Source organism: Pygocentrus nattereri, chromosome 18 (assembly GCF_015220715.1).
Source record: "Pygocentrus nattereri isolate fPygNat1 chromosome 18, fPygNat1.pri, whole genome shotgun sequence".
Lineage (NCBI taxonomy): Eukaryota > Metazoa > Chordata > Actinopteri > Characiformes > Serrasalmidae > Pygocentrus > Pygocentrus nattereri.
The window spans coordinates 12,262,381-12,276,190 of record NC_051228.1 but is presented as its reverse complement, the minus strand read 5'-3'; the positions used below and the strand labels follow the sequence as shown (position 1 = coordinate 12,276,190).

At 39.5% G+C, this 13,810-nt stretch overlaps 2 protein-coding genes across 2 annotated transcripts; both read right to left on the bottom strand.

Annotated features, from left to right (window-relative positions):
* Window positions 1-375: 375 nt before the first annotated feature.
* On the bottom strand, window positions 376-1,359 carry LOC108439212 (olfactory receptor 1500-like). The gene has a single exon (XM_017717483.1). It carries the CDS (start codon window positions 1,357-1,359, stop codon window positions 376-378), a length of 984 nt encoding a protein of 327 aa, XP_017572972.1.
* Window positions 1,360-12,027: 10,668 nt separating this feature from the next.
* LOC108439213 (olfactory receptor 1-like) lies at window positions 12,028-13,059 on the bottom strand. The gene has a single exon (XM_017717484.2). The coding sequence runs from the start codon at window positions 13,057-13,059 to the stop codon at window positions 12,028-12,030; it is 1,032 nt and encodes a 343-aa protein (XP_017572973.1).
* Window positions 13,060-13,810: the final 751 nt, after the last annotated feature.

Sequence of the window (13,810 nt, the reverse complement as noted above, 5' to 3'; positions counted from 1 at the left end):
TGTATTTAAATGAAAGCAGTACAAAGACAGGATAATTACTGTTTTATCTTCAACTTCATTGTTTTTTATAAATGTACACTCATTCTGAAACTGATACCTAACACATACCTAACACATTCCAAAAAACTGACATGGTGCACTGTTAAATGTTCATGAAACATTTTAAAAGAGGTGAGGCAACCATGTGTGAGGAGCATCCAGAAAAGTCCTAGTCCTTTATGAGCAAGAAGCGTAAAATGCTCTGTAAAACTCACATGCTTTGAATTTACTTTTCTTCTTTAATAAACTTTATTAGAATCTTGAAATGTAAAGATATTTTGAGAAAAAAGTTTATAATCAAAATGACACCAATGCTAATAGATACATTATAAGATCTTATTTAGAAACAGATACTACATTAATGTTGTGACTGAAGGTCTTTTTCCTAGTACACCACTTCAGTAACAGCTGTCGGATCTCTTTGGTCCTGAAACAGTATATAAGTGGGTTTACTAGTGCTGGGGACAATGTATAAAACACAGTGAGTGAGATTTTCTGATCAATGTTCAGTTTTAGGTTAGGTATGTAAGGTGTTACATACACAAAGAATCTGGGTATGTAATATATGCTAATGATACCCAGCTGTGTGGCACAGGTAGAGAACATTTTCTGCCTGCCTTGAATATTGGCAATCTTAACAACAGCAACAACAATGCTGATATAAGAGAAAATTATGAATGAGAATGGCAAAAGAAGCACAACAGTTGCCAGTGAGGTGGAAATGTAGTTCTGTGAGCTGACATCAGCACAAGCTAGACTGTTCATAGAAACAGTGTCACAAAAGCAGTTCATTATCAGATTAGGCCCACAGAATGGCATCTTAGCAGTTAAAGATGTAGAAATACCAGGGAAAATCATAGCTGAAACCCAAATAAAACCTATTACAAACTTCATAGTTCGAGTGGTCATGTAAACAGGGTATCTGAGTGGGAGGCAGATAGCCAGATAACGATCTATAGCCATGATCATCATATTAAGAGAGTTGAGTGTGCCAAAATAATGGATGAACTGCCTCTGCATCAGACAGAGCTGGAAGGAGATGGAGCCATTATTAAACCAGTAGCGAGAGATCAGTTTAGGGAGAGCTACAGTACAGAATCCAACATCAGACACAGCCAGATTCAACATGATGATGTACATGGGCTTATGGAGACTTGTTTCAGTCACAAACAGGACTATAAAAATAGAATTCCCCATTATTATAATCACATAGATGCTGAAAAAAATGGCACCTATGAGGCTATAGTATTCGGGTCGAAGTCCAGGGAAACCCATAATGAAAAACTCTGTTATGAAAGTAGTCTCATTTTTCTGTGACATCCTGAAAACAAAAAGAAACAGGTCATCAAGTAAAATGCACAGGCATAATCATGGTTGTAGTGTGAATACATTGGAGTTGGTATTATAATAACAACCAGTGTATTGAAATGAAGGCATCCCAATATGCAGTATATATTTTATATTAAAGAAAGAAAAGAAAGAAATACCCATACAAATGTTTACACATGCAAATTAAACAATATATGTTATCTCTGTATTCATATGTATCAAAATAATGGTAGATATTGTTTGTGAACAAAGATAATCCAAAAATGTTACTTGTTATATATCACAAGTAGAGAGCAAGAGATGTAATGTTGATCACACCGCCCTTTACTTCTCTGCTCCCTGCTTTACTTTTTATAGGCAAAGCTTGTGTGAGAGAATCCCATAGAGAGTGCAGCAGATGACTGCATGAGAGATCCTTATTTAATTTGTATAGTTTATACAGAAGAATTTGATGAATAAGTCACAATCAGTGTGGGACAGGTTTTTGTGTCTGGAATGATTGCTGGAATGATTATCTGGTATGATAAAAGGGACTGGCAAGCGAGAGGAAGATGTTGTATCCTGTAACACTATGACTGTTTGCCACCTCCTGATGTCACCATGTCTTCATGGAAGATGAAAGGGACATTGGTGGGTACTTTTACATTAATTACATTTATGGCACTTGGCAGACGTTCTTATCCAGAGTGGTTTAAATGCTCAGTTATACTGTTGGTGGTATGTTTTCTCTGATGGGACTAATCCTTTGGTTATGGCCGCTACGAGTAAGAGTTGGTCCAATGCTCTCAAAACGATACTAAAGGAATGGTGGCTTCCATGAGTTTTGTGGTGAACTGGGGATTCAGCTGCTATGGCAGAGTACTTTTTTTCTATCTGTCTTGTTGCAGTGTGTAGGGTGGACAGTCCGTTTGGAAGTAAAGAAATTGCAGAGATGTGGTGTTACTCACTGTGGGAAGGCAAGCACAACATGACAAATATGGTACAAAAGCAGTTGCAACTCAGAAAAATGAACTTGTAGTGGACTGTTGCTTTTCTTTTTTATGCATTATAATTTCTTGTTGTGTAGTAGTAGGGTTTAAACATGAGATTGTGAGTTGGTTCTATAGGGGTTAAGGGTGGAAGGCCAGGGTAGTAGCTCCAGAGAACATGTCTCCACTGCTCTAGAGTCCAGTGGCAGTGCTTTACACCGCTGCATTTGATGCTTTGCATTGTGCTTGGTGATGCAGCTGATTGCCTTTGGAAAGTCATTCAATGAAGTGCTCTATGCTATTCTTTAGCTAATCTGAAGGCCACATGAAGTTTGGAGGTCTGTAGCGATTGACTCTGCAGAAAGTTGGTGATCTTTGTGCACTATATGCCTCAGCATCCACTGACCCCGTTCTGTAATTTTATGTGGCCCATCACTTCGTGGCTGAGTTGCTGTCGTTCCCAATCGCTTCCACTTTGTTATAATATCACTGGCAGTTGACTGTGGAATATTTAGTAGTGAGGAAATTTCACAACTTGACTTGCACAGGTGGCATCTTATCACAGTACCACGCTGGAATTCATTGAGCTCCTGAGAGCGACTCTTTCTTTCACAAATGTTTGTAGAAACAGTCTGCATGCCTAGGTGCTTGGATTTATACATCTGTGGCCATGGAAGTGATTGGAACACCTGAAATCAATGATTTGGATGGGTGACTTTTGGAAATGAACTATATGGCAGCTAGCCTAACTGCACTAACCCTCTAAATCTTGGTTGGTGCATATTTATTTTTTCATTTTGTTTACATCCAAAGTTATAGCAGTCATGTACGTTTTTGTTTTAAAACAAAACAAGTGGAAGACAGAAGACTGTGGAGCACATCATAAACAAAATGTAAAGAGTATGTTAAAATGTGAATAAAATACATGTAAATGCAAAGGCACCATCATGAACCAATTCTTGAAAAGAGTACTTGTAAAGAGAGTTTTTGAGGGTTGTGCTAATGTTTTAGAGCAGGGATGCACATCTCCAGCCCTGGAGGGCTGGTGTCCATCACAATTTGGTAGCTTCTTTACTCAAATAAAAAGTAAAACATAGAACGTAACATAGACAATTCTAAACCAGAAACATACATGGTATGAAGAAAAATAACAAATGGTCACATACGTAACACACATAGGGGTATGAATACACTAAGAACAAAGCAGAAACACCTGGGACTAATACTGAGAGGCTTGGGCTACAGACTATACACAGATGAGGTGAGGTCTGGATCGTCCAGTGGGCCTGAGCAACTAGCAGTAAAACATTCTTGCTAGGAACCACCAGGACAACGCCAGTCAAATCAAATCAAATCAAATCAAATTTATTTGTATAACACTTTTTACAATGGATGTTGTCACAAAGCAGCTTCACAGAATTCCAGAAAAGACAAAGTTTGAACAAGAATGTAAAAAATGTAAAAAACCCCTGGCAGGCAACAGTGGCAAGGAAAAACTCCCTCAGAAATGAGGAAGAAACCTTGGGAGGAACCAGGCTCACAAGGGGGGACCCATCCTCCTCTGGCCAAACTACCTACAAGTGATTATACTATTACTATTAATAGCAGTAGTATTGATAGTAAGAATAGCTATGAGTCTATGACTACATCAGTGTAGGGTGGGCAGCTAGTCCAAGGTAGGTGGTGGTAGCCGGGGACATGGGCAGCTGGTCTGAAGTGGGTGGCAAGAGGGCTTGACAGTCAGTCGTCCTTCAGTGTCCGGCCTGATTTGTGGGCGATTGTATACTCTGAAAAAAAGCAGGGAGAGGGAATTAGTTTTATTCTGTCTGTTTGTACGTAAAACAGGGGATGTAAAGAGTGTGGCTAACGACTCTGGCAGATCTGACTATGACAGCTTAGCTAAAAGGAGAGAACTAGAACCAGAAGGACACAGACATGGCACTCTGAAACAGTTTGGCAACCTGCCGCTCCACCGTCCACACACCTGAGTGACCGCGTGCGAGCAGTGGGACAACAGCACCAGCGTCTCAGTTTACTATAATTCCCTGTGTCCATGGACCCCTGGATCTGCTGCCTTTTTCTAAGGGGGAACATTACCTACCAAAAGCTAAACTGAACAAATGAATTTTCAGCCTAGCTTTAAAGATTGAGACTGTGTCTGAGTCCCAGACATTTTCTGGAAGATTATTCCAGAGTTTGGGGGCTTTATAAGAAAAAGCTCTTCCCCCAGCTGTAGCCTTATGAATTCTGGGAACTATTAATAAGCAAGCACTCTGGGATCTGAGTAGTCGTGATGGCTCATAATGGGAAATAAGGTCTTGTAAGTACTCAGGAGCGAGCCCATGTAAGGCTTTATATGTCAATAAAAGAATTTTATAATCAATACGGAATTTAACATGCAGCCAATGAAGTGATGATAGGACTGGACTGATATGATCAAATTTTCTAGTTTTAGTGAGGACCCTGGCTGCAGCGTTTTGGACTAGTTGAAGTTTGCTTAAATTCCTGCTCGTACATCCTGACAGTAGTGCATTGCAGTAGTCTAGCATGGAAGTAATAAAGGCATGTACTAGTGTTTCTGCATCACGCATTGATAGGGCATTTCTTATCTTGGCAATGTTGCGAAGATGCAGAAAAGCTGTCCTAGTGATGCTGCCTATGTGTTGATCGAATGATAAATCTGAATCAATTATGAAGCCAAGAATTTTTGCTGCTGAGCCAGGTGTAGCTGGAAAGTCGGCGAGATTTAAAATTAAATCTGGTAGTTTATTTCTTGCTAATTTTGGACCCAGAAGGAGAACCTATGTTTTGTTACTGTTACTGTAGGAGGAAGTTCTGTGACATCCAGCATTTCACATCTTTTACACAGTCCTCCATTTTCTTTAATCTGTATTTGTCATCAGGCTTGGCTGATATGTACAGTTGCGTATCATCTTTTACATTACATTACATCTGCGTAACAGTGAAAGTTACTACCATGGTTACTTATAACTGTGTACTTATAACGGTAACATGTATAGCGTAAATAATAAAGGTCCTAAAATAGAGCCCTGCAGAACTCCAAATCTTACTTTTGAATAACTGGAAGATAAATGGTTTACACTAACAAACTGTTCATATGAAATTAAGTAATGGTCGGAGATTGCTGAGGTTTGCGGTAGGATATTAAGCTTGTCTATGTTAAGACAGAGTCTAGAATTGAGGTAAATGCCTTTTTTAGTGGGTCATCTACCTTCTCAAAGTGAATATTAAAATCTCCTACAATTATTACTTTATCGTTGCACACAGCCAGGTTTGCAGCAAAATCACTAAATTCTTTTAAAAATTCAGAGTAGGGCCCTGGTGGCCTGTAAATGTTAAATAATGAAAATGCCTTCTTTTTTGTGACCGGATTTGTAACGTGAATAGAAAGGACCTCAAAGGAAGTGAAAGTGTCACATTGTTTCTGACTAATATCTAGAGTATTTTGTTAAATTACACATACTCCACCTCCCTTGCCTGATGATCTTGGCCTATGTGCATAATTATAGCCTAAAAGGGTGGCTTCATTTAAAGCTGAATATTCATCTGGTCTAACCCATGTTTCAGTAAGACAGAAAATGTCAAATTTATGATCGCTTATAATTTCATTTACGATGACTGCTTTTGAGTTTAGTGATCTTATATTGAGCAGTCCAAATTTTAGATTAAAGGCGTTAGTGCTATCATCTGAATATGGATATATGTTGATTAGGTTTATTAAACAGGCTGATTGAGTTTTTCTATGATTAAATTTAGTTTTAATTCTGGGCAAAGACACAGTCTCAATAGAGTTTAACTTGGGTGACACCTCAAGGCAGATCACAGATGGTTGGTTTAGCCTGTCTGTCTGCAGCCTGGTCCCGGCTCTGGACTGTCAGCAGCTGTTTACACTACTCTGCCGACCAACTAAGAGACTATGAGCTATGCTGCATGAAAGTAAGGCAGCACCCTCCCCTGTGGGGTGGACACCATCCCTACCTATAAGACGAGGCTTGCCCTCAAAATGCAACCAATTATCTATAAAGCCCACTTGATTTTCAGAACACCACTTGGACATCCAGCAGTTTAACACCGAAAGCCTGCTGTAGGCTTCAGCGCCACGCCGCATTGGGATGGGGCCAGAGCAGATCACGGCATCGGACATCGTCTGGGCCTGTTTAATCACCTCTCTAATATTAGCCTTAGTTATCTCAGACTGCTGGATATCATTGGCCCCTACATGAATAACTATCCTCGAATATCTCTTATCAGCTAACAGTCTAAGGTTGCCACTAATGTCTAGCACTCTGGCTCCCAATAAACATCTAACAGTTACTGCTGGTGCCCCTAAAGGAGTAGCTAAATTCATGTGTCAGACAATTGAGTCTCCTATAACCAGAGTACTTTTAACAGGCTTCACAGTGGGTGCTTCACTGAGCGAATCGGAGGAGTGTGGTGTTCCGGTGGGCTAGCTTTGGCCTCAGCGTTAGCATTAGCTTTCCGGCTAGACCATCGAGTCGTCACCCATTCGCCCCGCTGTGAGGGCTCTAACGCTGGAGTCAAGGGGGTGCCATCTCTCCCTAGGGCACCCGGAGCTGTTAACGCTGAAACTTGCTGCCTATCCTTTAATAACCACCAGATGCGCACCTCTAACTGGTCCACTTTCTCTGCCAGAGAGCTAACTAGCTGGCACAAACACAGCAACTATCATTATCGCTAGAAGCGGAAAAGGGGGTTAAACTAAACATGCCACACTCCAAGCAGACGAAACACCCAGCAGAAGCCATGATATTTCAGCTACTTACTGCTTTTGGTCGATTTAGAAGCTAATAGCACAAAATGTTGCCGCAGTGACGCGCTCTCAGTCGCTCGCAGTGACATGCTCTCAGTCACTCGCAGTGACACGCTCTCAGTTGCTTGCAGTGACACAGTGACGCCAGTGTTTATCAAACACAGGCAAATGACTTTTATAGCAAGGGATAGCTGCTCTCACATGGGGCATGGGTATGATTATACAAAGGGTAGTGCCTCAAGCTCCAGTTGCCACGGTAGGGCCCCAGAATGGTAAAAGAATGCCTGGGTGAGGTAATGTATTTGGTCTGGCAGGGTGATGGACTGTTGTGGTCCACAAAGACCGACTTGCCCCGTACCAACCCTGCCAAGCCATGAGACAGCATTGCACCAGGGACAGCTGGGGGCACCCGTTGCTGAGGAGTGGGCACTTTGCAGCATGTGTATTGACCAGGATAATGGATATTTAGAAACCTTTGCTGCAGAGAGACAGTGGTGGGGGTGATGTGCCCCCCTGCACCTTACAGATTTTGTTAGGACTGTGAGAGCCACCAAGACAGCTGACCCTTAAGGGGGAGGCTATGTGGCCACTCTCCATGTTGAAAAATGAACTCAAGGTGCGTGGAAAGGGCATGGAAAGCTGCAACTGCCCACACCTCCACTTGTTGTTAATTTTGTTGTTTGTAGTTGATGATGTGATTGTGTTCACTGTGTTTTATTGTGTTTCTGCTGTATTTAGTGTGAGTTTATTGTTTATCAGTAGATGTTGTATGGCTAGAGGTGACTTTTCAGGTGACTTTTATTTGTTTAATACAAGAGCATTTTCCTCGAGTAGATAAATGGCATTGCCTGGTTCATCTCCTGAGCCACTGCCACAACATATGCTTCTATGTTTTTTGTCTATGCTTCTCCTAAGAACCTCCCATATAACAGTACATAAGTTACACACATATATGTTTTGCTATAAATACCTGCTGCATTTAAGGTAATGTAACACATTCATGTAACACATCCTAGCGCTGAGGTCTAATGAAACACTATACACCAATATACAGTAGCTTTAGAAATAAATATAAATTCAAGGTGAAGGTAGGGTTACATCAGGGATCAGCTTTGAGCCCCTTCTTGTTTGCAATGGTGATGGAAAGGTTGACAGATGAGGTCAGGCAGGAGGCTTCATGGACCATGATGTTTGCAGATGACACTGTAATCTGTGGTGAGAGTAGAGATCAGGTGGAAGAGAATCTGGAGAGGTGGAGGTTTGCACTGGAGAGGAGAGGAATGAAGGTCAGTAGAGACAAGACGGAATACATGTGTGTGAATGAGAGGGAGGCAGGTGGAAAGGTGAAGATGCAAGGAGTAGAGGTCGTAAAGGTGGATGACTTCAAATATCTTGGGTCAACCATCCAGAGCAATGGACAGTGTAGAAAAGAGGTGAAGAAGAGGGTGCAGGCTGGATGGAGTGGGTGGAGACGGATGTCAGGGCTGATGTGTGACAGAAGGATAGCAGCAAGAGTGAAAGGGAAGGTTTACAAGACAGTAGTGCTATGATGTATGGTTTGGAGACTGTGGCTCTGTCTAAAAGACAGGAGGCTGAGCTGGAGGTGGCAGTGATGAAGATGCTGAGATTTTCATTGGGAGTGACAAGGATGGACAAGATTAGAAATGAGCAGATCAGAGGGACAGTGAAGGTGGAGCAGTTTGGAGATAAAGCCAGAGAGGCCAGGTTGAGATATTTCGGACATGTGTTGAGGAGGAATAGTGGATATATTGGTCAAAGAATGTTGGAGATGGAGCTGCCGGGCAGAAGGAGAAGAGGTAGACCTCAGAGAAGGTTTATGGATGTAGTGAAGGTGGACATGGAGATGGTTGGTGTAAAAGTAGAGGAGGCAGTGGATAGGGCAAGATGGAGGCAGATGATCCGCTGTGGCGACCCCTAAAGGGAGCAGCTGAAAGAAGAAGAAGAATATTCCTTCCAATCATGTATGTATTTGGTGTGTATTTAATTGAATACCCTTGTACTAGAAGATTAAGATTTGGACTTGAAAACAACCTGCAGTAGAGAGTAGGTTTATAGCTGCTGTTCATGTGTTTAACCACCAGGTGTCATTTCAATGCTTTTAAAAGCTTCAAGTAAGTCAAGTCATTTGTTGTGATCGCTAGAACAGGGGGCATCAACTGGCAAAGTATTTCAACAGGATAGACTGAGCACTTGGAAAAAAATCTGTATCAAAGCTGATTAAGATATATAAAAATTATTGCATTTCTGTTCCACACATGAACATGAACCAGTGTGGTTTCTATAGCAATCCCATGTTGCACTTTAACCAATCTGATGCATTTATGTGAACTTCTTCAGCCAAGACAGATCATCTGTACAGAGACCAGGTGTTAGGACTACAGCTACATATCAGATCAGAAAGCCAACCATTTCACAAATGTTTTTAACATTTCTTTCTTTCTTTCTTTCTTTCTTTCTTTCTTTCTTTCTTTCTTCAATTCTAAAAGCATATTCAAAATAAAATAATGTATTTGGTATATTTAGTTGAATACCCTTGCGTGTCTGATAAAATGGACAGTAAGTTGACACAGTGTTTAAAAAACTCTTTTACACTATATTTGGGCCTACTATTTCTAGGTTTGAATAATGAAGCAACAACAAAGCTTAATAAAAAAACATGAATTCAATGACAAAAAATAGTTTTATAGTTATTATGTAGTACTAAGACTTGCGGGCCTGCTGTCAAACTAACCCTGACACATAACTTTAAATTCACAACCAACCTGTCTGGTTTTGCTGTGGCTGAAATCTGGTAACCCTAGTAGTCAGTTAGCCACAACTAATGATGTTTGTTTGTGTGTGATGAAGGTTAAGAAACTGAAGATTTAGCCTGTTAGAAGTTTACATTCCTGATATTACAGAAAATTACATATATGTTTACTATTGAAAGTAACACATTTTCACCACAGATTCTTTAGGTAATCACTTGGACAACAGTCAACTACAGTCAAGCTAACAATCTAACTAACAAAAGCCTAGCATGATATATCCCATTCCAAAACCATGCATTAATATGGAGTTGACCCCAACCCACCTTGTGGCTATAATAGCCTCCACCATTCTGAGAATGCTTTTCAAAAGATTTTGGAGTGTGTCAGTCAGAATTTGTGCCCATGCAGTTAAAAAAGGCTTTCATGAGGTCAGGCACTGGTGTTAGATTAGAAGGCCTGGCTTGCAATTGGTGTCCAAATTCATCCCAAAGATGTTCAGTAGGATTGATGAAGATGAAGTTGGAAAAGGGTCAGATGCTTTGGTTTTGCAATGTTTACTGAATACCGATTAACAGCGCATGTGCGGTGAAAAAAAATCCATTAATTTCAATCTGACTGTTCTCAATAAAGTTGCATGGCTATGAAATGCATATGTATCCAATGTAGACTATATACTGTCTGAAAGTGGCTCAGATATGATGTAAAAAAGAAAAATAAATCTGATTTGGGCTACAGGAACATGGATGTAGCATTATGCACTACTTGCTTCAGCACTCTGCAGCCCCACTCTGTGAGTTGGCATGGTCAAAAGCTTTGTGACTGATCAGTTGTTGTTCCTAGACATTTCTTTTTCACTAATAAGGGTCTCTTAATCTTACAGTTGACCCGGGCAGATCTAGCAGGTCAGATATTTCACAAACATAAGCAAAAAGGTAACATTATTTGACAGTGCCACACTGAGCTCTTCACTGCGACCCTTTCTACTGCCAGCGTTTATGTGTTTGATTTTATACACCTGGTAGCAAAGGGTATTGCTGAACCACCTAAACTCAATAATTACGAGGGGTGTCCACATTCTTTTGTTCATACTTTGCTGTGTGCAGACTATATGCTAGATAGACAGTGCATATAATAACTGAATTCCCCAAAACAGTCACAATGTAGACAAAGAATAGAAATGTATCTGAAGTAGTTTGCACGGAATACTGTAAAACCCACTGATGTAAAACTTGGAAAGCTGTATAAATGTTGTATTTGAGTAAGCTATTCATTGTCTGGTGGTCATTTCAGCAGTCATCCAGCTTTACACACACCCAGCCTGTGGGAAATGAGGTCCTGTACCAGTTATACCTTGTCATAGTACAAAAGTGAACAAAATGTATCAAACCACTTGAAATCTTCACTTTAATTTCAATTGATTGATGGTGTTCTGCAAGTAGACAGCATTTCAACATATCTGCAGAGACCAGTTACCTTAATACCCTAGCCACAGTGTTGGCATTACACTTGTAATAGTGATTGTAATAGGTAATAAAGTAATGATTAACCTACTCAAAGTAAATTCAAAGAGGGTGGGAAAAAGTGATGTGGGGTTGTTTAACATATTTATTTTATGTTTCATTTGCTTTTTCTAGTTACAATGACAATTACCACAAGGAGTACTAATAAGAGCTATCTCTGTGCATTATGTGTCTTTATTTTTACATAAATAAATAAATAAATCACTAGTTTTATTTATTCAAATGGTCTGTGTTTGCTATTAACACATAAAACTCAAAGGGTCCAAACTAGCTGTAAACAAGGGTTCAGAGCAATGGTTTGTTGTTGTTATAGCAAACTGCAATGAAATAGAAAATCTGATAGAATGTGGGCATATCTTGGCAATAAAAAATAGGCAGGAGTATTTAGCTATAAGGTAATGGTTTAATAATAAAAAATAACATCTGTTCACATTTTGTTGGGATGGTATGTAAGATATGTGAATATATTTTTGATACTTTGTGATATGAATTGAATCAGAATGGCATTGTATAATAAAACAGCAAGGCCTTGGTAAAAATTAAAGAACAAAATTCTCTGTTGTGTTGTTGTTTTGCTTTGTTTGGTCTGTTTCTGAGCTGACCTAAAATTATTTTTTTTCACGACGATCCTGCCTCAACTGTGGTGAAATTCTGATAGTGCACTGAGTCATCCCTTGCAGTGCTGCCACTTTTGCCTGTTTGTAGAGTATTTTAATGGCCTGCATGACCTCCTCTGTTTTTAAAGTGTATATGATAGGGTTTAACATAGGTGGGATAGTCTGTGTCAGGGCAGAGTTAATCATCCTGTCATTTGCTTTTATAGACGATGTTAGAGATAGCATGTTAATGCTAAAAAATGGGAGATAAAATATAGCAACTAATATGAGGTGAGAGGTGCAGGTTTTCATAGCTTTGAGTCGCTCAATACCTTGTGAGACCTTTAGCAAAGCAATACCAATACAAAGATAAGACACAATTATAAGGAGCATTGGAAGGCAAGCCAGTACAGCAAAACAGAGCACAGCCATTACATAACTTACAGATTTATCATTACAGGCTAAAATATAGATGGGACCATGATCACAGAAATAGCTGTCAACAGTGGTAGATCTACAGAAGGACAGCCTGGTAATCAGAGCTACAAGAAGAGCGATAATAGCTACTGAACAAATCCATGTAACACCAATCATCATAGTCATTGCTGCTTTAGTAACAATGGCATTATACCTCAATGGAAAACATATGGCAATGACCCGGTCATAAGCCAAAACAAGCAGAGTAAGCGATTGCAAAGTCATAAAGAACAAAACGAAAAACATGTTAAGCAGACAGGCTTCATAAGATATGTACTGGTTCTCAAACAGAAACATGTCCACAAGCTTTGGAATGAGAGCAGAGCTTCCACACAGATCAGAAACAGCCAAGTTGAAGACAGCTATATATTTTCCGGTGTGGAGACTGCGAACTAGGTAGATGGTACACATTATAAAAGAATTTCCTAAAACAGTCACGGCATAAACAAAGCACAGAAATACATAGTAGTATTTTGCATGCGGGATGTTGTACAATCCATTGATGTAAAAGGAAGCAGGACGAATAAATGTTGTGTTTGCAGAGATGGATGACCCCAAAGAAGTCATGTCAAGAGTCGTCTGACTATATAATCTGTGAGGGAAACAACAAACGAGGTCTTATAATTTCAGATTTGAAGGCACAGTTCCTTCAAATACATGTACCAGTGAAAATGGTAGAACATAACATTATTCATAAAACCTTTCAAGAAATGTATTGCTCAAAGCAGAGAATGTGATGTATTCTGTACCCTTCTGTGCATATAAACACACCTGCAAACAGCAGACATTTCCACTTTTTATGTAGTGACATTTCCTGATGCATGGCTGCGGCAGACAGAAAAGAGTGTCCCTAAAGGCAAACTTAACAATGCTGCCCTAGTAACAAATGTGACATTTGTAAAAAAGATATTTACTCAATGAGTATTTTTCTTATTCAATGCTCTCAGTAAAGATTGATTTGTTACATATTTGGGGACATCTATATGCAGGCTATGAAAAACATCCAAAAAACTTAATTCAGTAACATGTTTAATTAAATAATTAAGATGTTAACCTATTAACATCAGTCTTAAGAATTGCAACCTTTGGCTTAATCTAAACAACAACAACAAATCTTTAAAATGCCTGACTGTTTTGATGAAGTATTTCATAAGAACATTATCATACACTATATACACTATAATATTTTTTCTGGGTTTTGCATAATATCATACATTCATATCTGTATACATTTATTTTAATAGTATTTTGTAAGTTATTGTGGATAAAATGCTAAGTTAGCATAAATAAAAATGTGATATATAATGATTACATTGTT